Source organism: Pristiophorus japonicus, unplaced genomic scaffold (assembly GCF_044704955.1).
Source record: "Pristiophorus japonicus isolate sPriJap1 unplaced genomic scaffold, sPriJap1.hap1 HAP1_SCAFFOLD_385, whole genome shotgun sequence".
Lineage (NCBI taxonomy): Eukaryota > Metazoa > Chordata > Chondrichthyes > Pristiophoridae > Pristiophorus > Pristiophorus japonicus.
Genome location: NW_027253707.1, coordinates 627281 through 653529, shown reverse-complemented (window position 1 = coordinate 653529; position 26249 = coordinate 627281). Strand labels below are relative to the sequence as shown.

The 26249-nt window shown below is 48.9% G+C and overlaps 1 protein-coding gene and 1 non-coding gene across 2 annotated transcripts; one reads left to right on the top strand and one right to left on the bottom strand.

Annotated features, from left to right (window-relative positions):
* Positions 1-256: 256 nt before the first annotated feature.
* On the bottom strand, positions 257-22517 carry hgh1 (HGH1 homolog (S. cerevisiae); the record flags this gene model as incomplete). The annotated part of the gene is made up of 4 exons (XM_070872903.1): positions 21500-22517; positions 19594-20170; positions 18203-18303; positions 257-348 (listed from the first exon to the last, which is right to left on the bottom strand). Coding segments are annotated over exons 1-4 (1011 nt in total), but the record flags the coding sequence as incomplete, so codon positions are not given.
* trnam-cau (transfer RNA methionine (anticodon CAU)) lies at positions 22378-22449 on the top strand. The gene has a single exon. It is a non-coding gene; the product is annotated as a tRNA-Met (tRNA).
* Positions 22518-26249: the final 3732 nt, after the last annotated feature.

The window sequence follows — 26249 nt, the reverse complement described above, 5'->3', positions numbered from 1 at the left end:
TTAAAAAAAATTAAAGGGGGTAATAATTGATCGGTTGCACACGCTGGGTGATTAGCTGGTCATTTATCACACGGCTGCCTGTGGGAGCTTGCTGTGCGCAAATTGGCAACCGCGTTTCCTACATTACAACAGTGACTGCGCTTCAAAAAAAAGGCTTCATTGGCTGTGAAGCACTTTGGGAGGCCCTGAGGATGCGAAAGGCGCTTTATAAATGCACGTTCTTGCTTTCTATTCACACGGCTCGGCAGGTACGTACCAGGTTGATGGCTTCGAGGAGCATCTTGCGGATGTCTGGGTCTTGCTCGCGCTGCTTGTCCTCGGGCAGGTACTGCAGATCGATGGGCAGGCCTGTATCGGGATGCAGAGAGGGGCTGGAGGTCAGGAGGCAGACTGCAGCCATCGCGCACACAACCCACACGCCAGACCCCTAAATTAAAACAATTATTTTTTTTGCTGGAAATCTAAAATCTTAGCATCGGGAAAGAGAATCTGGGCTGGGCCACAAACAGGTGTCAGCTGACCTACTGTGCTGCCCCCTGACCTTTCCCGCTCACTCTGCCTTGCTCGGTCTCGCCCGTCACTGCCTCTATCAGTAACCCCCCCCACCCCCCCCCCCCCAACTTGCTCAATGTGGAGGAGGTGTGGGGGGGGGGGCTAACCTTGCCAACCGCAATCCCTCCCACTCACCCTGCCCCTCGGCCTCCTGCCCTTATTGCGGATGACGGTGTCGACGTTCTGGACTCAGACGGATGTCCCTTTCGAAGCCTCTCTGCCTGGCTGCACGACTTGCCATCACCCGCCCCCCCCTGCCCAAAGCACTGCCGTGACGCCCATCACCAAAACACATCTGGGTCTCTGCACGTTCTGCTCCTTAGACCACCTCAGCTTCTCCCAACCCTCGTGTCAATAACCCTTGCTCTCGCGAGAAAAGCAAGGCGGGGGACAGTGGATAGCCTCTTTGCTTTCCTCCATCAGCTTCCGTACTGAGAAACTCCTCATCCTCAGGGATTTCAATCTTCCCTGCTCTCTCTTCCCTCGATTCACTGACCTGCTGCCTTCCCTCAACATCTCCTCTGTACTGTATAAACTCTTACCCAGGCTCGCAGTCACCCCCTCGACAGTGCCATCTCCCGTGGCTTCTCTGTTCCCAAGGTCTCGCTCACCGACAGGCCATGTCTAACCACTTCCTTGTATCGCTCACCATCCACATCCCACTTCCTTCAGTGCCTGGCCCTAGAAAAACCTCTGCCCCAAATCTCTTACCACTGCACTTTCTTAAACCCTGTCTGGCCTTTGGCCTTCCATTTGCCACAATAATTCTGCAGCCGTCAATCTGGTTAACCATTCTGTCAGATACACCTTTGATGCCCTTGTGCCCAGCAAAACTGTTACTCTCTTCCATCCCGGTCAATCCCCCCGGTAGAACCCCTCCTTCGCTCCCTCAAGTCCAAGGGGCGCAGACGGAAGCACGAGTTTAACCATCCATCTCCAGACCATACTAGACCATAGCATGCCACAATCTCCTCCGCCAAAACTGCTCCTTACTCCAGGATTATCCTCGAGAGCAAAGATAACCCCCAGCTTCTTTTCTCCGTGACCAACCACCTTCATAAACCCCTCTTCCCCCGCCAACTAGAAGGGCGAGAAGCTCATTGACTTTTTTTTTAAAGATTGAGACCATCCATTCAGCTACCTCTATCGCTTCCCTCCCTTCCTCTTGCACACCAAGACAAACCTCCTGCCCTGGCCCTGAACCCACGTCTCTGCTATCTCTCCTCACGCCCTCGGAGTTCATCCTGTCCGTGAGACCCACCTCCTGCTCCCTTGAAGCCTTTCCCACTAATCAGCGCACCACCCAACTTCCCTTCCTGGCGCCCCATGTTAGCTGGCATCGAAAATGGTGCCCTCTCTATTAAAGCAACCCCTTCCTAAAAAGAACAATCACCCTCTGCCCTGGCAAACTAATGTCCCAACTCCAACCTCCAAAGTTGCTGAATGTGTTGTTGGCTCCTCGATCTGTGCCCACCCTTTCTCCATGTTTGAATCCCTCCAATCTGGTTTCCGTCACTTAATTAATTAGGAGAACTCATGCTAAGAGTGGAAGGAAGTCTTCCTCGATTCCGAGGGACTGCCTATGATGATGAATTAGGAGACAGAATTCCACAGTGTACATCCGGTGAAAGCGTTCCCTGGGGGTACTCAGTAGCTTTGTGCCAGGGACCACGACCCAGAAGCAGCAACTTGCCCAAGAGCCACTCACAGCTGGCAACTCCGCGGCCTTATACATATTCAAAAAGGAACTTCGACATCTATCTATTAATTAGCACGTTACATTCGCTGATTGTGAACACACGTCTGCCATACTTTGTGCCGGGTCTAAAGCTATCTGTAAAATGCTGTGCGCTTCTGAGCTGGAATCGGAAACTGACAACGCATTGCAATTTGCAACGTTCTCTGATAACACGGCAATTAAGCTCTGGATGACCCGAGGCCGTGAATGCGTGTGTGGGGACAGGATTGAGCACGGCTACGATACCCTCCACAGTTGAATAGCACATCGACGTTCACCGTCTAGGCTCACAAAAGGAAAGAATGGTTAATTCCATCAGACACCACTGCCCCAGTGGTGAGTCAGCACCTTCAGAAGAGAAGGGTAAGCATAAAATAATACTCGTCCAACCGGTTAATGCTCTTTGGGCAGGTCATGGTAAACTCTGCCTCCGTCAGCACAGAGCTTTCCAAATCTCTTCCGGTGTTATCCCCGATAGTTAGGGCAACAGACAGGCCGCAGACATGACTCCAGGATGGTATGTTGCCTCGCTGGTGCCAGGATCAAGGATGTCACTGAGCGGCTGCAGAGCATTCTCGGGGGGGGAAGGATAGGGAAAGAGTGAACAGCCAGAGGTCATGGTCCATATCGGGACCAATGACATAGATAGAAAGAGGGATGAGGTCCTGCAGGCAGATTTTAGGGAGCTAGAAAAGAGATTGAAAAGCAGGACCTCAAAGGTAGTAATCTCCAGATTACTCCCGGAGCCACGAGCTAGTGAGTACAGAAATAGGAGGATGGAGTAGATGAATGCGTGGCTGGAGAGATAGTGCAGGAGGAAGGGCTTTAGATTCCTGGGACATTGGGACTGGTTCTGGGGCATGTGGGACTATACAGGCTGGACAGGTTGCACCTCACCAGATCTGGGACCAATATCCTCACGGGGCGGGGGGGGGGGGGCGGGGGGAGGGTGGTTTGCTTGTGCTGTTGGGGAGGGTTTAAATTAATTTGGCAGGGGGATGGGCACCAGGATGTAGCATTAGAAAGGAGAAATATGGTGCACAAAGGATTGGGAGAGACAGAGAGCACTAAAGCAAGAAATAGTACTGTATTCTGTGGGGTCAGACAGAGAGAATACAGGATGGTCTAAGGTAGGTTTACAGTGCAGGTGTGTGAATGCGCGAAGTTAGTGAGCTAAAGGTGCAAATAGACACATGGGAATATGACACCATGGTGATAACGGAGACCTGGCTCAAAAAAGGGCAGAATTGGGCTTTAAATATTCCTGGATACAAAGTGTTCAGGAAAGATAGGGAAGGAAAGAAAGGAGGTGGGGTGACAGTATTAAGGAGAATATTCGTGCTGGAGGGGGAGAATGTCCTGGAGGGGTCAAGGACAGAATCGATTTGGTTAGAGTTGAGAAACAATAGAGATGCCATTACACGACTAGGTATATTCTATAGGCCGCAAACTAGTGGGAATGATATAGAGGAGCAAATTTGCAGGGCAATTACAGAGAGGTTCAAAAACTATAGAGTAGTGATAATGGGGGACTTCAACTATCCTAAAATACACTGGGATCGTAATTGTGTAACGGGCGGAGAGGGGGAAGAATTTCTGAAGTGTGTTCAGGAGAACTTTCTTGATCAGTACATTTCCCGTCCAATGAGGAAGGAGGCATTGCTGGATTCGGAGAATGATGTGGGTCAAGTAGAGCTAGTGTCAGTATCATAAGGTTTAGATTAGTCATGGAAACGAATAGGGAGCAATCTAGAGTAAAAATACTTAACTGGACGCAGACCAATTTCAGTGGGTTGAGAATGGACCTGGCCCGGGTAAATTGGAATCAAAGATTAGCAGGCTAAACTGTAATCGAACAATGGGCTGCCTTTAAAGAGGAGATGGCTCGGGTACAGTCGATGTACATTCCCACTGGGGGGGGGGAAAGGTGGGCAAACAAAGCCCGAGCTCCCTGGATGTCGAAAGAGATAGAGAGTAAGAGGAAGCAGACAAAGGGGGCATCTGACAGATATCAGGTTGAGAATATAAGTGAGAACCAGGCTGAATATAGAAAGTTCAGAGGGGAAGTGAAACAGGATATACGAGGGGCAGAGAGAGAGCATGAGAACAGATTGGCAGCTAACATAAAAGGGAATCCAAAAGCTTTCTATAGGCATATAAATAGTGTCATGTTGGTAACCTTCACATAACTGTAACCTTTATGTAACAACACTGTACACTGTATACACCTGAGTAATGCACATCTTGACCACAGGGGGTGAACTTGTGGGAGACACTCCTCACCTGGTCATCCAGGTATATAAAGGGAGGTCCCACACAGGGTCAGCACTTCTTGGTCCTGGGAATAAAGGTTCACGTCACGTTGTGGCCTTGTCTGCAGTACATGCCTCGTGTGATTCTATAGTAAGGTGTAAGGACACCACATTTGGCGACGAGAAACGGGAATCAACGACCCACGAGGATGGCCACCGGTAGCACAGAGGAACGGTACTGTGTTGGTGAGGACTGGGATGATTTCGTTGAGAGGCTCCAGCAGAGCTTTGTCATGAAGGACTGGCTGGGAGAGGAAGCGGCTGGCAAGCGGAGGGCGCATCTACTGACCCGCTGTGGATCCAAGATGTATGCGCTGATGAAAGACCTACTCGCACCCGAGAAGCCGGCGGACACGTCTTTTGAAGAGCTCAGCACTCTGATCGGTGAGCACCTCAAACCGGCGAGCAGTATACACATGGCCTATACATACCGGCGTCAGGAGGGGCAAAGCATATCTGACTTCGTTGCGGACCTTCGGCGTTTGGCCAGCCTCTGTAAGTTCACCGACGCCTGCAGCGGGGAGATGTTAAGGGATTTCTTCATTGAGGGCATTGATCATGCCGGGATTTTCAGGAAGCTTATTGAGACCAAGGACTTGACTTTGGAAAGGATAACATTGATAGATCAGACATTCATGGCAGGGGAAGAGGAGACCAAGATAATTTATGTGCGCAGCCCTGGTTCCAACGTGGCGATGGACCAGGGAGTTAACATTGTAAACGAGACTCAGAACCCTGCAGGCAGGCAAGGGCAATTCGACACCACCCAGACTCTAGGGTGGGCCAGCAACCGAGACAATGGCAGGGGGATCGGCAATTCATGCCATCACAAGGGACAATACGTCCCGGAATAGGACCATTGACACTCAGCAACAGAGTGCTCAGGAGTAATCAAAGAGACAATCAGAGAGGAATGCTTGTTAACAGTTCCTTTGTTCACAACAATCTCAGCTCCTGCTGGAGGTGCGGTGGCAGACATGCTGCGAAAACCTGTAGGTTTCAGCAATTTATCTGCAGAAACTGTAACTTCAGTGGACATCTGGTCAGAATGTGCAGAAAGCCCGTAGCGAGGCTAGTTTACGAGGCAGAGGAACCAGACGAGGGGTCTGCAAGGCAGGGTGATGCTTGGGGCAAAGCTATGGATGCTGAAGTCCAGCGGGTTCATGTGGCAGGCGTCCACAGCTCGTATACCAAAATGCCACCTATGATGATGAAAGTTCTATTAAATGGCACCCCGGTACGCATGGAGCTGGACACAGGAGCTAGCCAGTCACTTGAGTGCCCAACAATTTGAAAAACTATGGCCACTCAAAGCTAACAGGCCCAAACTGGAACGCATTGACACGCAGTTACGGACGTACACCAGAGAGATCATCCCAGTACTAGACAGTGCAATGTTGGTGGTCACACACAATGGATCGGAGAACCGGCTGCCACTCTGGATTGCCCCGGGGAATGGTCCCGCGCTCTTGGGAAGGAGCTGGTTAGCCGAGATGAACTGGAAATGGGGGGATGTGCATGCCATTTCATCTGTGGAGCGAAGTTCATGCTCACAGGCCCTACAGAAATTCGAGCCACTTTTTCAACCAGGTGTCAGGACTTTTAAGGGCTCCAAAGTAGTGATCCGCATCACCCCGGACGCCAGACCAGTGCACCACAAAGCCAGAGCTGTGCCGTATGTGATGTGGGAGAGAATTGAGAGTGAGTTGGACAGGCTGCTAAGAGAGGGCATAATATCGCCTGTTGAATTCAGTGACTGGGCAAGCCCCATCGTTCCTGTCCTTAAAGCGGATGACTCGATCAGGATTTGTGGCGACTACAAGGCCACCATCAACCGAGTGTCACTACAGGACCAATACCCGCTTCCGAGAGCGGAGGATCTTTTTGCCACGCTGGCAGGTGGCAAGCTGTTCACCAAGTTGGACCTCACTTCAGCCTACATGACTCAGGAACTGGCTGAAGAATCCAAGCTTCTGACCACCATCACTACGCACAAGGGGCTATTTGTTTACAGCAGGTGTCCATTTGGCATTCGTTCAGCGGCCGCTATCTTCCAGAGGAACATGGAAAGCTTGCTTAAATCCATCCCAGGAACAATCGTATTCCAAGATCACATGCTAATCACGGGTCGAGACACTGAGGAACACCTCCACAACCTGGAGGAGGTGCTACGCCGACTGGACCGGGTAGGCTTGCGACTCAAGAAGTCCAAGTGTGTGTTTTTGGCCCCACAGGTCGAGTTTTTGGGCAGGAGGGTTGCCGCAGACAGGATCTGGCCTACCGAATCCAAAACGGAGGTGATCCGTCGTGCGCCCAGGCCCAGAAACACATCGGAGTTGCGGTCATTTCTAGGACTATTGAACTACTTCGGGAACTTTCTGCCGAACTTAAGCACATTGCTGGAGCCGCTGCACGTGCTCCTGCGTAAGGGTTGTGAATGGTTTTGGGGAGACTGTCAAGAATGGGCTTTCAATCGGGTGCGGAATCTGCTTTGTTCTAACAAGCTGTTGACCTTGTACAACCCCTGTAAGAAACTAGTTTTAACGTGTGATGCATCATCCTATGGGGTTGGGTGCGTGTTGCAGCAGAGTAATGATGACGGCCAACTCCAACCTGTGGCTTATGCCTCCAGGTTGCTCTCCCAAGCAGAACGGGGATACGGGATGGTTGAAAAGGAAACACTCGCATGTATCTACGGGGTGAAAAAGGTACACCAGAAAAAGATGCGGCAGAAGGTTCGAGTTAGAAATGGACCACAAACAGTTAACATCCCTGTTGTCCGACAGCAAGGCTGTCAATGCCAATGCGTCAGCTCGCATACAGCAGTGGGCCCTCACACTGGCTGCGTATGACTACACCATACGGCACCAGCCAGACACCGAAAATTGCGCTGACGCGCTCAGCAGGTTCCCACTGGCCACCACCGAGGGGGCGTCGGAGCAAAGTGCGGAGATGGTCATGGCCGTTGAGTCTTTCGACACCGCAGGCTCCCCCATCACAGCCCGCAAGATCAAAATCTGGACCAATAGAGATCCCCTCCTATCCCTGATAAAGAAATGTGTCCTGACTGGGGATTGGGCGCCCGCACACAAAGCGCGTCCCGAGGGGTCAGGCCGTTTCAGAGACGGATGGATGAACTCTCCATCCAAGCCGACTGCCTGTTATGGGGCAGCCAGGTAGTCATGCCCCAGAAAGGAAAGCATTCATCAGGGAACTCCACAGCGAGCACCCTGCATCGTGCTAATGAAGGCCATTGCCCGGTTGCATGTATGGTGGCCGGGAATTGACTCAGACCTGGAACACTGGTTTCGCAGGTGCATGACGTGTGCTCAGCTGGGAAATGCCCCAGGAGGCCCCACTCAGCCCGTGACCCAGGCCCACCAGGCCATGGTCATGTATTCACGTAGACAACGCGGGCCCGTTCATGTGAAAAATGTTCCCGATTGTTGTCGATGCATACTCGAAATGGATCGAGTGCATCATATTGAATTCGTGCACAACATCCACTACCGTGGAGAGTCTGCGTACAGTCCTTGCGACCCACGGCTTGCCGGACATCCTGGTTAGCGACAGCGGCCTGTGTTTCACCAACTATGAATTCCAGGAGTTTATGTCGGGTAATGGTATCAAACACATCAGGACAGCACCGTTCAAGCCGGCTTCCAATGGCCAGGTGGAACGTGCGGTCCAAATCATAAAACAGGGCATGCTCCGGATTCAAAGACCCTCCCTTCAGTACCGCCTATCGCGCCTCCTGCTGACCTATAGGTCCCGGCCGCATTCGCTCACGGGAATCCCGACCGCGGAACTACTCATGAAACGCACGCTTAAAACGCGGCTATCCCTCATTCATCCAGCCCTATCAGACATTGTTGAGGGCAAGCGCCAGTCCCAAATCGAGTGCCATAATCACAACTCAGTGGGGAGATGCATAGATATCAATGGCCCTGTATTCATTCTCAATCATGCTTTGGGACCCAAGTGGCTTGAGGGCACTGTAATTGGTAAAGAGGGGAATAGGGTCATAGTGCTCAGACTTAACAATGGGCAGATATGCCGCAAACATCTGGACCAAGTAAAGAAAAGGTTCAGCATGGACACTGAGGAACCTGAGGAAGATCATGAGATGTCACCCACACCACTGCCAGAGAACGAGCAACAAGGACATTCACTAGCATGTACAGACCCTGCGGCCAGACCGGACAGGCCGGAATCACCTCAGGCGACAGGGACGCATGCCAAAGCCCAACAACCAGAGCCCCAACTGCGGCGCTCCACGAGAGACTGTCGACCGCCTGAAAGACTCAATCTTTGACCCAAAGACGTTGGGGGGGGGAAGGTGATATCATGTTTGTAACCTTCACATAACTGTAACCTTTATGTAACAACACTGTACACTGTATACACCTGAGTAATGCACACCTTGACCACAGGGGGTGAACTTGTGGGAGACACTCCTCACCTGGTCATCTAGGTATATAAAGGGAGGTCCCACGCAGGGTCATCACTTCTTCTGGGAATAAAGGTTCAGGTCACGTAGTGACTTTGTCTGCAGTGCATGCCTCGTGTGATTCTATAGTAAGGTGTAAGGACACCACAAATAGTAATTGGGTAGTCAGAGGAGGGATGGGGCTAAATAAAGACCAAAATTGAGACCTACACATGGAGGCAGAAGACATGGATGAGGTACTAAATGGGTACTTTGCATCTGTCTTTACCAAGGAAGAAGATGCTGCCAAAGTCATAGTTAAAGAGGAGGTAATTGAGATACTGGATGGGATCAAAACTGATAAGGAGGAGGTACTATAAAGGCTGGCTGTAAAAGTAGATAAGTCACCAGGACCAATGGTATTGTGTTCCTAACACAGATGAGGCTGCACACTGGGAGGTTAAAGTAACAGTGACCTCAGTCTTTATTAAGACACTCCAGAGTGAGGAACAGGCCTTAGGGGCCGGCTTATATACAGTGCTCCCATGGGATGCTGGGATCCCTTGGGACTTCAGGGGATGAGCTCCCTGGTGGCGGAACATGGGAGTGCATGCTTTACAGATACACAACATCACTCTCCCCGCAAAGTCAAAGTGAAAACTATTTACAAGGTGAGGCGGTCGGGAGCCTTTCTTTCCCTGGTGGATCACCTCGGTACAAATGTCTGTTCTGGTGTGTTGGCTGTGCCCTCGCTGGGCTGGCGTGTTGTTGGCCCTGCTGGACTGCCAAGTGAGCCTGGCCTTGCTGGGCCGTTGGACGTGATGGGTTCGATTTCCTGGTCCAGCGTGGTGTCGTTGATCCTCTGGGTGTGTGCCGTGGGCTCGAAAAAGGTGGTGTCTGTTGTGGGTTGTTCAGGGCAGTCTGTGAACCGCAGCCTCGCCTGGTCCAGGTGCCCTCCGCAAATCCGTCCATTGTCTAGTTAGACTACAAACACCCTATTCCCCTCTCTAGCTATCACCGTGCCCGCGATTCACCTGGGACCACGTCCACAGTCCAGCACGCACACAAGGTCACTCAGACCAACTTCCCCTGACACAGTGGCGCGACCATCGCCCACATTTTGTTGCTGCCGCCTGCTTTCTACCTGATCATTCAGGCTGGGGTGAACCAGCGAGAGCCTGGTTTTATCTGTCCTTTTCATGAGTAGCTCAGCCGGGGTGAGCGAGTGGTGTCTCGTGCGGTAGCTGAGCAGTACTCGGGACAGGCGGGTTTGGAGTGAGCCCTCTGCGACTTGTCCAAGGCTGTGCCCGATGGTCTGCACCGCCCGCTCTGCCTGCCCTTCGGAGGCTAGCCCTAACAGGGCCTAGACGACATGCCCAATCCCACCGCGGGTCATGAACTCTCCAATTCGGCACTGGTGAAACATGGCCCATTGTCACTGACCAGTATGTCAGGCAGGCCGTGGATGGCAAACATGACCCTCAGGCTGTCAATGGTGGCGGTGGCAGTGCCTCCCGACACCATTTCACACCCAATCCATTTTGAAAAAGCATCCACCACCACCAGGAACATTTTACCGAGAAACGGGCCCGCATAGTCAACATGGATCCTCGACCATGGTCTGGAGGGCCAGGACCACAAACTTAGTGGTGCCTCTCTGGGCGCGCTGCCCAACTGAGCACATACGCTGCATTGCCGTACACAGGACTCTACGTCAGAGTCGATACCGGGCCACCACACGTGGGATCTGGCTATCACTTTCATCATTACTATACCCGGGTGTGTGATGTGGAGATCTGAGATGAACGTCTCCCTGCCCTTTTTTGGTAGCACTACGCGGTTACCCAACAGGCAGTCTGCCTGAATGGACAGTTCAGCCTTTCGCCACTGGAACGGCTTGATTGGCTCTTGCATTTCAACGGGAATGCTGGCCCAGCTCCCATGCAGTACACAGTTTTTTTTAAACTAGGGACAGCAGAGGATCTTGGCTGGTCCAAGTCCTAATCTGGCGGGCCGTGACAGGTGATTTATCATTTTCAAACCCTTCCATGACCATCAACAAGTCTGCGGGCTGCGCCACCATCAACAAGTTTGCAGGCTGTGCCATTTCCACCCCTGTGGTGGGCAATGGTAGCCGACTGAGAGCATCCGCACAGTTCTCGGTGCCTGGCCTATGGCGGATGGTATAGTTATAAGTTGATAGCTCGCATACAAAGGTGGGCACTTGCGCTGAGGCATTAGTATTTATCCCCTTGTTTTCAGCGAACAGGGATGTGAGGGGCTTGTACAAACTCCAGTACAAAAGAAGTGGCACACACTTAATGGAATACTGGGGCAGCACGAAGGAGGGGAAGGCTATTCGGTCAAGTTGAATAGTAAAATATATTTCGATGATATCTTAGAAGAAAAGATACTTCCGGTTACTAGCTTCCCATTGCAACAAGAAACAGCAGAACTTGTTGCTAAAGTCCCAGAGCACCTATGGTCTACACACCCTAATGAGGTGGGAATAATGCTTACTGCAAAGCCCTATAAAGTAACGATTAACTCAGGCGTACCACTTCCCAAGAAACCCCAGTATCCTTTGTCGCCAGCCGCAGAACAGGGTATCGAGCCAGTCATTACATCTCTGCTGGCTCAGGGAATAATAGTTCCAACTAGAAGTCCGTGTAACACACCGATTTTTCCGGTTCAAAAGTCCAAATGGAGGTTTGTCCAAGACCTCCAAGCTGTGAATGAATCTGTATTTCCAACTTATCCAGTGGGGCCTAATCCTGCAACTATACTTACCAGTATTCTGGCAAATTCAACGTATTATTCAGGGATTGATTTATGTTCAGCACTTTTCTCAATACCCATTCACCCAGAGTCCCAATTCCTGTTTGCCTTCACGTATAAAGGACGCCAATATACGTGGACAAGACTCCCACAGGGATTTACCGAAAGCCCAACTATATTTTCGCAATGCTTAAAGAAGGATCTGAAAGACGTGATTTTACCGGCAGGCTCCACACTTGTGCAGTATGATGATGATTTACTGCTCGCCTCACCCTCCAAGTTAGCCTGCGAAACAGACTCTCTGGCATTATTAAAAGCCTTAGCCTCGAAAGGACACAAGGTGTTAAAGGCGAAGTTACAATTTGTCTCAGAAAGGGTTCGCTATCTGGGACAGGAATTGGTCAGAGATACGAGACAATTGACACAAGACCGAGTAAAAGCAATCTGCTCTGCCATGCTGCCCTTAACCGAGAGAGGAATGAAACATTTCCTCGGCATGTCAGGATATTGCAGGCAATGGATTATAAATTATTCTGAAATCGTTAGGCCATTGTTAGACATGTCCATGCCCTCACTACCGGAAGAGTTGGTGTGGAATAAAGAATCCCAGACTGCTTTCCAGAATCTCAAACAATCCCTCACGTCAGCGCCAGCCTTAGGATTACCAGATTACACTAAACCATTCAACTTATTTGTCCAGCACAAGTGGGGGTTTGCACAATCTGTTCTGACTCAGTTACATGGGGACAGGCAGCGACCGATAGCGTATTTCAGTACCCAACTCGATCCAGTGGCACGGGACTACCAGGGTGTCTTCCCTCTTTGGCAGCAGCTTATTATGCTGTACAACAGGCTCAGACAATAACTCTAAATCATCAGACTGTTTTGTATATCCCACACTCTGTCGAGATTTTACTCACGAAATGTGCCACGCAACACTTAACTTCTGCAAGAACCACTAAATATCAAGTTGAACTGTTATCAGATCCGAACCTTAGCATTAAAAGATGTACTACCTTAAATCCAGCCACCTTACTCCCCCACGGAAGAAGACGGCGAACCCCATTCATGTGAAATGGTAATGTATTGACTTAACAGATATGTAACCCTGATCTAGTGTACTATGTGGATGGATCAGCCTTGCGAAATGATAAAGGCCAGCCTAAAGCAGCCTATGCAGTTGTAACCCAGTTTGAGGTTGTTGAAACCGCCTCTCTCCCAGATTCCTTTTCAGCCCAACAAGCTGAATTATTTGCATTGACTCGGGCCTGTATTCTGGCTGAAGGACAAACAGTTAATATCTACACTGACTCCAGGTATGCTTTTGGGGTAACTCATGACTATGGACAAATTTGGAAGATTCGCAGATACCTAACTTCTTCAGGAACCACCATTAAAAATGAAGAACAAGTCGAAAATCTTCTGCGAGCCATTCAATGCCCCATAAAACTTGCCATTATCAAATACCAGGCACATACGGGCCAGTTGAATGAAATAGCGCTTGGAAAAGACAGAGCTGAAAATGCATCTAAGGCAGCCGCGCTGTCAGAAAAGGGGATGCAGGTGTCATTGTTTCCACTAAGAAAAAATAATTGTCCAGATCCACCACCCACTATTAATGATGTGCTGGCCTTTCAGTCACAGGCCAGTACGGAGGAGGCGTTGACCTGGACAAATACTCAATGTTATAAAAATTCAGAAGGGATGTGGGTTCACCACGACGGCCATATGGTAGCGCCCAAATTCTTACTCCCATGGATTGCCCGATGTGTTCATACATTCACACATGCGGGCAAAGGGGGGACGGCGGATTACATTTTGGCAACTTGGTATGCACCAGGTATTTCGGCAATTGCAAAACAAATCTGTGAAAACGGTGTTACCTGTCAGACAATGAATCCAGGTAAAACGGAAAAAGTAGAATCTGCCTCCCACCCAAATCCAACGGGGCTTTTTGTACATTTACAGGTGGATTTTATTGAATTACCTATGTGTATGGGATTCAAGTAAGTATTGGTTATTGTAGATGTGTTCTCTAGATGGATTGAAGCCTTTCCTTGTAAAAAGGCCGATGCCACTACTGTTGATAAGTTTTTGTTGAAAGAAATTGTAACCCGCTTCGGAATCCCCGCAAAGCTTTCTAGTGATAACGGGTCACATTTTACGGGAACTGTTATAAAAGAAATGTGTAAAGCATTACAGATCGACCAACGTTTTCATTGCAGTTACCACCCGCAATCAGCCAGACTTGTTGAAAGATATAATGGAATGCTTAAAAATAAGCTGGCGAAACTGTGTAATGATACAGGACTAAAATGGGTAGAACTGCTGCCCTTAGCCTTGATGATAATGCGATCTGCAACCAACAGAACAACAGGCTTGTCACCGCATGAGATAGTTATGGGATGTCCCCAACGACTACCTTTTACTGCACCGTTTACTGCAAAACAAATGGACATCCACAAAATGGAAGAAAATGTATTGAATTATTGTATTGCGCTAACCAAATGTATTTCCAGCTTTCATTCACAGGTAAAAGAAGCCCAGGTCGAACCAGCAGAAGGGAAGTGTCATAATCTGGAGCCTGGACATTTCGTTTACATCAAAACTTTTAAAAGAAAAAGCAGCCTACAACCAAGATTTGAAGGACCATACCAGGTCTTGCTGACAACTAATACTGCAAAATAAAGATAAAAGACCAACATGGATCCATGCATCCCATTGCAAAAGAGCACCCGACAAAAAGGAATGACTGGGGGACTGTATGGACTATGGGAACTGATCGTTTTCTTACTGATAATCTCGGACCTATACCCTTTGTTCATATTAGTTGAGTGCTGCTGCGACAGATTGGGAAAAACAACATTACCAACCGAGACCACGGTTAGGACTATGGTAGCAACAACTACTAAAGACTCTTGTAACAAAATGGAAAATGAAAGACTGTGCAAGATTAGAATGGATTAAGTTGTCCTTATAAAGGACAAAAGGAGGGAATGTGGAAATTTACTTTCTAAGTTACATTTTCTGCTAAATGTATCCTTTTGTTTTGAAACAAAATGGAGTCTCAATTCTCCCAGAAGTCCCTACAGCAGACAGCCTGCCTCTGTATAAACATGTTAACCTTGATTGATAGCCAATTAATTTAGAAGCGTGGGAGCCATCTGTGTGAGCAAGGGAACCTTGAACAGATCCTCCCTTAACAGAAAGAGCGGCCCTTTTGTTTTTAGTCTTATACTCCCAAGTAGTAACTGTCGCAATGATGAATATTAGAAGTTCCAGATAAAGGCTGTATAGATAAGTAGGAAAGTGAGACCAGGATGAAAGGTTAATTAAGTGATTGAAGAACTCCTTATCTGTATTTGCTGACCGCAAGAGCAGAACTGATACACGTGATGGAACCATAACTTCTTTGTGTTTTCTGTATAAAGCTAGTGTGTTTTTGTATTACTGTTAGAAGTCTTCGCAGAGCCTTTGAATCTGAGACTTTTCCTTGTATACAAGTAAATCTATTAAAAGGAACATCTACCGGAGCTGTTTATATCTGAGTTTTACTTGTTTTCAGTTAAGTTGAGAGTCGAGATTTCGACAGTTGATGAGGACAATGCGGTTGATGTGGTGTACATGGATTTCCAAAAGATGTTTGATAAAGTGCCACATAACAGGCTGCCAGCAAAGTTGAAGCCCACGGAATAAAAGGGACAGTGTCAGCATGGATACAGAATTGTCTAAGTGACAGGAAACAGAGAGTAGTGGTGAACAGTTGTTTATCGGACTGGACGAAGATATACAGTGGTGTTCCCCAGGGGTCGGTACTGGGACCACTGCTTTTCTTAATGTATATTAATGACTTGGACTTGGGTGTACAGGGTACAAGTTCAAAATTTGCAGATAACACAAAACTTGGAAGTATAGTGAACAGTGAGGAGGATAGTGATAGACTTCAAGAGGACATAGTCAGGCTGGTAGAATGGGAAGACACGTGGTAGATGAAATTTAATGCAGAAAAGTGCAAAGTAATTAATTTTGGTAGTAAGAATGAGGAGAGGCAATATAAACTAAAGGGTACAATCCTAAGATTGTACAGAGAGACCTGGGGGTACATGTGCACAAATCGTTGAAGGAGGCAGGGCTGATTGAGAAAGTGGTTAAAAAAGCTTATGGGATCCTGGGCTTCATAAACAGAGGCATAGAGTACAAAGCAAGGAAGTTATGATGAACCTGTATAAATCACTGGTTCGGCTTCAACTGGAGTAGTGTGTCCAATTTAGGAAAGATGTGAAGGCCTTCGAAAGGGTGCAGAAAAGATTTACAAGAATAATTCCAGGGATGAGGGACTTCAGCTACATGGATAGACTGGAGAAGCTGGGGTTGTTCTCCTCGGAGCAGAGAAGGTTGAGAGGAGATTTGATAGAGGTGGGCAAAATCATAAGGGGTCTGGAAAGAGTAGATAGAGAGAAACTGTTCCCATTGGCGGGAGGGTCGAGAACCAGAGGACACAGATTTAAGGTGATTGGCAGAAGAACCAAAGGCAAGATGAGGGAAAACATTTTTACGCAGTGAGTGGTTAGGATCTGGAATACACGGCCTGGAAGGGTGGTGGAGGCAGAGTCAAACTGTGGCTTTCAAAAAGGAATTGGCTAAGCACCTGAAGGTAAAGAATTTGCAGGGCTGCGGGGAAAGGGAAGGGTGGGAGCTGAATTGCCCTTGTGGAGAGTTGGCATGGGCTGGATGGGCAGAATGGTCTCCCTTCTGTGCTGTCTCCATTCTATGATTCTACTGAGCCTTGTAGTTTCATGACACTCGCCCTGTTTGTCCCTACCTTCCATTTCATTCTCGCTCAACTCCTCAGGACCAGCCAGGGGCAGCAACAGGAACGGGAGGATGTCGACTTCGCTGCCAAGCAACCACTCGTGACAGGCTGTGGAGGGGGCAAAGGAAGGCTCGATCACACAACAGCACGGCGATGACATTGTGGTTCGGTACGGGAGGCGGCTGAGCTCCGCGCTAATAACCACGGCCCAGTATAGCACCAGCAAACCTGCAGCTGGACTTTTGCAACGTGTCACCCCTTCAGTCCGAGGAGGCAAATATCCCATGTGAAGATGGCATCGTCGACAATGCAGTGCTCCACCCTGTACCGCCGCCCTCACCCCCCACCCCCACCGGCACCCTCCACACTCCCCCGGCACCCTCCCCCCCCCCCCCCCCCGCCTCCGGCATCCTCCCCCTCCCCCCGGCACCCTCCCCCCCCCCCCCGCCTCCGGCACCCTCCCCCTCCCCCCGGCACCCTCCCCCCTCCCCCCGGCACCTTTCCCCCTCCACCCCCCTCCCCACCCGGGCTCCTCATCTGTGTTTTAAATGGGCGGCCCCTTATTCTAAGATCAGTTACAGCGAGTTACCTTATCAGGAGACACACATTGAGACTTTGTGGCTGGCTCCATACACTTGCCAACATTATACTCCATCTGCCAAATTTTTGCCCACTCACTTAGCCTGTCTATGTCCTTTTGCAGATTTTGTGTCCTCCTCACACGTTGCTTTTCCTCCCATCTTTGTATCGTCAGAAAACTTGGCTACGTTACACTCAGTCCCTTTTTCCAAGTCATTTATATAGATTGTAAATAGTTGGAGATTGCTGTAAATTGTTGGAGATTGCTGTAAATTGTTGGGAGATAGTCATTGCCTGGCAATTGTTACTTGACACTTATCAGCCCAAGCCTGAATGTCGTCCAGGTCTTGCTGCATGCAGGCATGGATGCTTTGTTATCTTATTAATTTCAGATTAGCCAGATGGCCAGCAATGGTCTTTCCCCGCTCTGTACAGTTGCGATCCCACGATGATGACTAACCTGGGATTTAGTTTTTCCCTCTCAGTCTCTGGTTCTCCAGCAAAAGACGGCAGCAGAGTGTAATTAGAGTCAAAATAAAGTATGAGTGTGGAGCCGTGGTCAGGCTGGGAGTTTACAGCACTGACTCTACATCAAAAGTATGAAAGCTCACCGACCTGAAATGTTAACTCGGTTTCTCTCATCGCTTATGTTGCCTGACCTGCTGAGTATTTCCAGCATTTTCTGTTTTTACTTCAAATGTAATTCATTGGCTGTAAATGGCTTTGGGACATCCTGAGGTTGTGAAAGGTACAATAAAAATGCAGACTATCCTTCTTTTTCTCTGCACGGTGCCCAGATTTGGCTAGACACAGGAACAGGAGGAGGCCATTCATGTCTCTAACCGACCACCCGCCTTGGCTACAACCTATTGGCATAATGCCGGGTGATTTTGACAGCCCAGACACACGTTGCAGAAGGTTACATATCCCTCCCCCCCTCCCCCCTCCCCCCTCCCCCCCCCCCGCAGGCGAGACTCGGACCAGCGCAGTACAATACTCACAATGGTCGAAGCAGCAATTGCGAAGTGTACCCACAACGCCTCCTCGCCGCACATTGGAACCCTCGAACTGTGTGTAGGGGAGAAGTCGCTGAACAACACACCTGTGAGACAAAGACCAAAGCACATTGGTTGGCATGGGGTCACTGCAATAGGAATGCGCGCACACACATATATAATGGCAGCTCCTTCTGCCTCCCACCACTCCACCGTATACACTAAATATCACCAGGCCTCACTGATTATTGTTCATCATGGCAAATGGATGGAGTGCTGAGGATATTTTCAACTTAACATTCAACTCCACAGAATTTATGGTCAGGTATAGCACGGGTTAGATACAGAGTAAAGCTCCCTCTGCACTGCCCCATCAAACACTCTCAGGGCAGGTACAGCACGGGTTAGATACAGAGTAAAGCTCCCTCTACACTGTTCCATCAAACACTTCCAGGGCAGGTATAGCATGGGGTTAGATACAGGGTAAAGCTCCCTCTACACTGTCCCATCAAACACTCCCAGGGCAGGTACAGCACGGGTTAGATACAGAGTAAAGCTCCCTCTACACTGTCCCATCAAACACTCCCAGGGCAGGTACAGCACGAGGTTAGATACAGAGTAAAGCTCCCTCTACACTGTCCCATCAAACACTCACACAGCTCTGAAACGCACAATACAATACACCTGTAGTACCACAGAAAGTTGTTGAGACCAGTTCGTTAGATATATTCCAGAGGGAGTTAGATATGACCCTTACGGCTAAAGGGATCAAGGGGTATGGAGAGAAAGCGGGAAAGGGGTACTGAGGGAATGATCAGCCATGATCATATTGAATGGTAGTAGAGGCTCGAAGGGCCGAATGGCCTACTCCTGCACCTATTTTCTATGTTTCAATCAGCTTAAATCTGTGTCCTCTGGTTGCCGAACCTCCTGCAACTGGAAACAGTTTCTCCTTAGTTACCTTATCAAATCTCCCTTTAACCTTCTCTGCTCAAAGGGGAGCAACCCCACTTTCTCCAGTCACACCACATAACTGAAGTTCCTCATCCCTGGAACCATTCTGGTCAATCTCCCCTGTACTCTCTCCAAGACCTGGACATCCTTCCTACAGTGTGGCGTCCAGAACAATATTCCAGCTGGGGCCTAACCAGTGATGGATAAAGGTTTAGCAATAACTTCCTTGCTTTTGTACTCTATGTTTCTATTAACAAAGCTGAGGGTCCCGTGTGATTTATTAACAGCCTTTATCGACTTGTCCTGCAACCTTCAAAGCTTTATGCCTGTGACCCCCTCAGGTCCCTCTGTTCCTGCGCTCCCTTTCACATTGTGCCATGTAGTTAATATTGCCATTAGTTAGAAGTAGTTGGTACTGCGAGGGAACGTGTGACACAGCAGACCTGTCCTTATCCAGCACGAAGCGCCTGGCGTCTGGTAACTGCGTCAGGTTGGACAGCAGTGGGCCCAGGTAGTGGAGGTCCACTATTTTGTTGTCGCCCTCCGCGCAGAAGATGTCCACAACCTTCGCCAAGCCCGGGCCCTCGCTCTCAATGGCATGGAACACCTCCGCACACGTGTCCTTCTTCCGCGAGAGGTTGGACAGGATGGAGCAGATCTGGGCGGAGAAGTGGCAGGCGGGGTCGGACAGGTGGCTCAGCAGCGTGGGCAGCAGGCTTGTGTCCCCCACCAGCTGGCTGTGGGCGGTCTCGTCGGCCGACAGGTTGACCAGGGCCAGGTAGCAGTCCCTGGCCACGGCCCGAGAGGCGTCCTCGGTCAGCGTCACCAAGGCCCGCAGCACGCCAGCGCTCCGCACCAGCAGCCTGCGGCCGTCCGGGCTGCCGGTCAGGCCCAGCACATACTCGGTGGCCCGTCCTTTAATGTCTGCCCGGGTCTCGAGCGTCAGAAACCCCAGCAACTCCTGGGCCCGATCTTCGTCCAGCATGGTGGCTATCCGTATCCGAGCCACTCGGTCAGTCTCTGCCAGGGAAACAGACGGAACCAGGAATGAGACATCGTACAGTCCAGATAGAAGAATAGAAATAAGAACTTACATTTACATAGTGCCTTTCACCACCTCAGGGTATCCCAACGCACTTGACAGCCAATGAAATACATAGTCGCTGTTACAGTGTGTCAGCACTCCCAAAGCAAGCGCTCTACTCGGAACTCCTACACGGCAAGCGAGCCCCAGGCGGGCAGAGGAAACACTTCAAGGACACCCTCAAAGCCTCCTCGATAAAGTGCAACATCCCCACCGGCATCTGGGAATCCCTGGCCAAAGACCGCCCAAACTGGAGGATGAGCATCCGGGAGGGCGCTGAGCACCGAGTCTTGTTGCCGAGAGCATGGAGAAAGCAAGCGCAAACCAGACTCCCCCACCCACCCCTTCCCTCAACGACTATCTGCCTCACCTGTTACAGCGACTGTCATTCCCGTATTGGACTGTACAGCCACCTGAGAACTCACTTTGAGAGTGGAAGCAAGTCTTCCTCGATTTCGAGGGACTGCCTATGATGACGATGATGAGTGGGTAGCTCTCTTGCCCGAGTCAGAAGGTTGTGGGTCCAAGTCTCACTCCAGAGACTTGAGCACAAACATCTAGGTCGAGGGAGTACTGCACTGTCGGAGGTGCCGTCTTTTGGATGAGACGTTAAACCGAGGCCCCGTCTGCTCTCTCAGGTGGATGTAAAAGATGTAAAAAATCCCATGGCCACTATTTCGAAGAAGAGCAGGGAAGTTAAATCTGGTCAATATTAATCCCTCAATAAACATAACAAAAACAGATTATTTGGTCATTATAATATTGCTGTTTGTGGGAGCTTGCTGTGCATAGATTGGCTGCCGCGTTTCTCACATTACAACAGTGACTACATTTCAAAAATGCGTCATTGGCTGTAAAGTGCTTTGAGACACCCCTCCACGCTTACTAAATTGTCAGACTGCTTGTCCGACATCCAGTTCTGGATGAGCAGAAATTTTCTCCAATTGAATATTGGGAAAATCGAAGCCATTGTTTTTGGTCCCCGCTACAAACTCCGTTCCCTAGTTACCAACTCCATCCCTCTCCCCAACTTCTGTCTGAGGCTAAATCACACTGTTCACAACCTTGGTGACATATTTGACCCTGAAATGAGCTTTTGACCACATATCCACAACATAACTGAGACCGCTTATTTCCACCTCCGTAACATCGCCCGTCTCCGCGCTTGTCGCAGCTCATCCGCTGCTGAAGCCCACATCCATGCTTTTGTTACCTCTAGACTAATAGAGTCTCACTATCAGAAACACCATTAAAGAGAGTCTCACCATTGGAATCCCCATTAAAGAGTGTTGCACCGTCGGAGGGGCAGTACTGAGGGAGTGCCGCACTGTCGGAGGGGCAGGACTGAGGGAGTGCCGCACTGTCGGAGGGGCAGTACTGAGGGAGCGGCGCACTGTCAGAGGGGCAGTACTGAGGGAGTGCTGCACTGTTGGAGGGGCAGGACATAAGAACATAAGAATTAGGAACAGGAGTAGGCCATCTAGCCCCTCGAGCCTGCTCCGCCATTCAACAAGATCATGGCTTATCTGGCCGTGGACTCAGCTCCACTTACCCGCCCGCTCCCCGTAACCCTTAATTCCCTTATTGGTTAAAAATCTATCTATCTGTGACTTGAATACATTCAATGAGCTTGCCTCAACTGCTTCCTTGGGAAGAGAATTCCACAGATTCACAACCCTCTGGGAGAAGAAATTCCTTCTCAACTCGGTTTTAAATTGGCTCCCCCTTATTTTGAGGCTGTGCCCCCTAGTTCTAGTCTCCCCTACCAGTGGAAATAACCTCTCCGCCTCTATCTTGTCTATCCCTTTCATTATTTTAAATGTTTCTATAAGATCACCCCTCATCCTTCTGAACTCCAACGAGTAAAGACCCAGTCTACTCAATCTATCATCATAAGGCAACCCCCTCATCTTCGGAATCAGCCTAGTGAATCGTCTCTGTACCCCTTCCAAAGTCAGTATATCCTTCCTTAAGTAAGGTGACCAAAACTGCACGCAGTACTCCAGGTGCGGCCTTACCAATACCTTATACAGTTGCAGCAGGACCTCCCTGCTTTTGTACTCCATCCCTCTCGCAATGAAGGCCAACATTCCATTCGCCTTCCTGATTACCTGCTGCACCTGCAAACTAACTTTTTACCAGCAGCAGAGTGGCGCAGCGGAAGCGTGCTGGGCCCATAACCCAGAGGTCGATGGATCGAAACCATCCTCTGCTAAAAAGGCCAAAAAGAGTTTCATCCAAAAAGACACGCCCGGCAACCAAATTTTAATTTGATTTTACGTTTTAAAGTTTAATTTATTTTAATTGCCGGTGCTTTTAGTGTCCCCCTTCCCTTTTATAGGGGGCACTGGGGAAAAATTGTGATTTTAGTGCCCAAAAAAAAAGAAAAACACAAAAAAAAAAGGAAAAAAAAGGGCCTTGTAAATGTCTGGTGTGTCACCCAGGTAGGGTGGCACGGTTTAATGTTTTTTGTTTTTGCAGATAAACTCCAAAAAGAGTTTCATCCAAAAAGACACGCCCAGCAACCAAATTTTAATTTGATTTTACGTTTTAAAGTTTAATTTGTTTTAATTGCCGGTGCTTTTAGTGTCCCCCTCCCCTTTTATAGGGGGCACTGGAAAAAATTTGATTTTAGCGCCCCCAAAAAAAAAAGAAGGGGCCTTGTAAATGTCTGCTGTGTCATCCAGGGCGGGTGGCACGGTTTAATGTCTTTTTATGTTCACAGATAAACTCAAAAAGAGTTTCATCCAAAAAGACACGCCCGGCAACCAAATTTTAATTTGATTTTACGTTTTAAAGTTTAATTTGTTTTAATTGCCGGTGCTTTTAGTGTCCCCCTTCCCTTTTATAGGGGGCACTGGGGAAAAATTGTGATTTTAGTGCCCAAAAAAAAAACAAAAAAAAAGAAAAACACAAAAAAAAGGAAAAAAAAGGGCCTTGTAAATGTCTGGTGTGTCACCCAGGTAGGGTGGCACGGTTTAATGTTTTTTGTTTTTGCAGATAAACTCCAAAAAGAGTTTCATCCAAAAAGACACGCCTGGCAACCAAATTTTAATTTGATTTTACGTTTTAAAGTTTAATTTGTTTTAATTGCCGGTGCTTTTAGTGTCCCCCTCCCCTTTTATAGGGGGCACTTGGAAAAATGTGATTTTAGCGCCCCAAAAAAAAAACCCAAAAAAAAGAAAAAAAAAAAAAACACAATAAAAAGGAAGAAAAAAAAAAGGGGTCTTGAAAATGTCTGCTGTGTCACCCAGGCGGGTGGCACGGTTTAATGTTTATGTTTTTTCAGGTAAACTCAAAAGAGTTTCATCCAAAAAGACACGCCCGGCAACCAAATTTTAATTTGATTTTACGTTTTAAAGTTTAATTTGTTTTAATTGCCGGTGCTTTTAGTGTCCCCCTTCCCTTTTATAGGGGGCACTGGGGAAAAATTGTGATTTTAGTGCCCAAAAAAAAAACCCCAAAAAAAAAAGAAAAACACAAAAAAAAAAAGGAAAAAAAGGGCCTTGTAAATGTCTGGTGTGTCACCCAGGTCGGGTGGCACGGTTTAATGTTTTATGTTTTGCAGGTAGACTCTAAAAGAGTTTCATCCAAAAAGACACGCCCGGCAACCAAATTTTAATTTAATTTTACGTTTTAAAGTTTAATTTGTTTTAATTGCCGGTGCTTTTAGTGTCCCCCTCCCCTTTTATAGGGGGCACTGGAAAAAGGAAAATTTGATTCTAGTGCCCAAAAAAAAAACCAAAAAAAGGAAAAAAAAAAAAAGAGGGCCTTGTAAATGTCTGGTGTGTCATCCAGGGCGGGTGGCACCGATTAATGTTTTTGTCTTGCAGGTAAACTCCAAAAAGAGTTTCATCCAAAAAGACACGCCCGGCAACCAAATTTTAATTTGATTTTACGTTTTAAAGTTTAATTTGTTTTAATTGCCGGTGCTTTTAGTGTCCCCTATTCCTTTCCCCTTTTATAGGGGGCACTGGAAAAAGGAAAATTTGATTTTAGTGCCCAAAAAAAAACCAAAAAAAGGAAAAAAAGAGGGCCTTGTAAATGTCTGGTGTGTCATCCAGGGCAGGTGGCACCGATTAATGTTTTTGTCTTGCAGGTAAACTCCAAAAAGAGTTTCATTCAAAAAGAGTTTCATGCACAAGGACCCCCAGGTCCCTCTGCACCTCAGCATGTTGTAATTTCTCCCCATTCAAATAATATTTCCTTTTACTGTTTTTTTCCCCCAAGGTGGATGACCTCACATTTTCCGACATTGTATTCCATCTGCCAAACCTTAGCCCATTCGCTTAACCTATCTAAATCTCTTTGCAGCCTGTGTGTGTCCTCGACACAACCCGCTTTCCCACTAATCTTTGTGTCATCTGCAAATTTTGTTACACTATATTCTGTCCCCTCTTCCAGGTCAGCTATGTATATTGTAAACAGTTGTGGTCCCAGCACCGATCCATGTGGCACACCACTAACCACCGAATTCCAACCCGAAAAGGACCCATTTATCCCGACTCTCTGCTTTCTGTTCGCCAGCCAATTCTCTATCCATGCTAATACATTTCCTCTGACTCCGCGTACCTCTATCTTCTGCAGTAACCTTTTGTGTGGCACCTTATCGAATGCCTTTTGGAAATCTAAATACAGCACATCCATCGGTACACCTCTATCCGCCATGCTCATTATATCCTCAAAGAATTCCAGTAAATTAGTTAAACATGATTTCCCCTTCATGAATCCATGCTGCGTCTGCTTGATTGCACTATTCCTATCTAGATGTCCCGCTATTTCTTCCTTAATGATAGTTTCAAGCATTTTCCCCACTACAGATGTTAAACTAACCGGCCTATAGTTACCTGCCTTTTGTCTGCCCCCCTTTTTTTTTTAAATAGAGGCGTTACATTAGCTGCTTTCCAATCCGCTGGTACCTCCCTAGAGTCCAGAGAACTTTGGTAGATTATAACGAATGCATCTGCTATAACTTCCGCCATCTCTTTTAATACCCTGGGATGCATTTCATCAGGACCATGGGACTTGTCTACCTTGAGTCCCATTAGCCTGTCCAGCACTACCCCCTAGTGATAGTGATTGTCTCAAGGTCCTCCCTTCCCACATTCCTGTGAACAGCAATTTTTGGCATGGTTTTTGTGTCTTCCACTGTGAAGACCGAAGCAAAATAATTGTTTAAGGTCTGAGGGAGCGCTGCACTGTCGGAGGGGCAGTACTGAGGGAGCGCTGCACTGTCAGAGGGGCAGGACTGAGGGAGCGCTGCACTGTCAGAGGGGCAGTACTGAGGGAGCGCTGCACTGTCAGAGGGGCAGTACTGAGGGAGCGCTGCACTGTCAGAGGGGCAGTACTGAGGGAGCGCTGCACTGTCGGAGGGGCAGTACTGAGGGAGCGCTGCACTGTCAGAGGGGCAGTACTGAGGGAGCGCTGCACTGTCGGAGGGGCAGTACTGAGGGAGCGCTGCACTGTCGGAGGGGCAGTACTGAGGGAGCGCTGCACTGTCAGAGGGGCAGTACTGAGGGAGCGCTGCACTGTCAGAGGGGCAGTACTGAGGGAGCGCTGCACTGTCGGAGGGGCAGTACTGAGGGAGTGCTGCACTGTCAGAGGGGCAGTACTGAGGGAGTGCTGCACTGTCGGAGGGGCAGTACTGAGGGAGTGCTGCAGTACTGAGGGAGTGCTGCACTGTCGGAGGGGCAGTACTGAGGGAGTGCTGCACTGTCGGAGTGGCAGTACTGAGGGAGCGCTGCACTGTCGGAGGGGCAGTACTGAGGGAGCCCTGCACTGTCGGAAGGGGCTATCTTTTGGATGAGACAAACCTAGGCCCCGACTCCTCTCTCGGGTGGACTTAACGATCCCACGGCGGTATTTTGAGGAAGAGCGGGGGAGTTCTCCCTGGTGTCCAGACAGTGTCGGGTTAAAGGTCAATAATCTCCAGGGGCGGGAATGTGGAGAATAAACGGGGCGCCCCCCCCGGCCCCCTCACTTTCCTCACACCCTCCCGGCCCCTCACCTCACCCT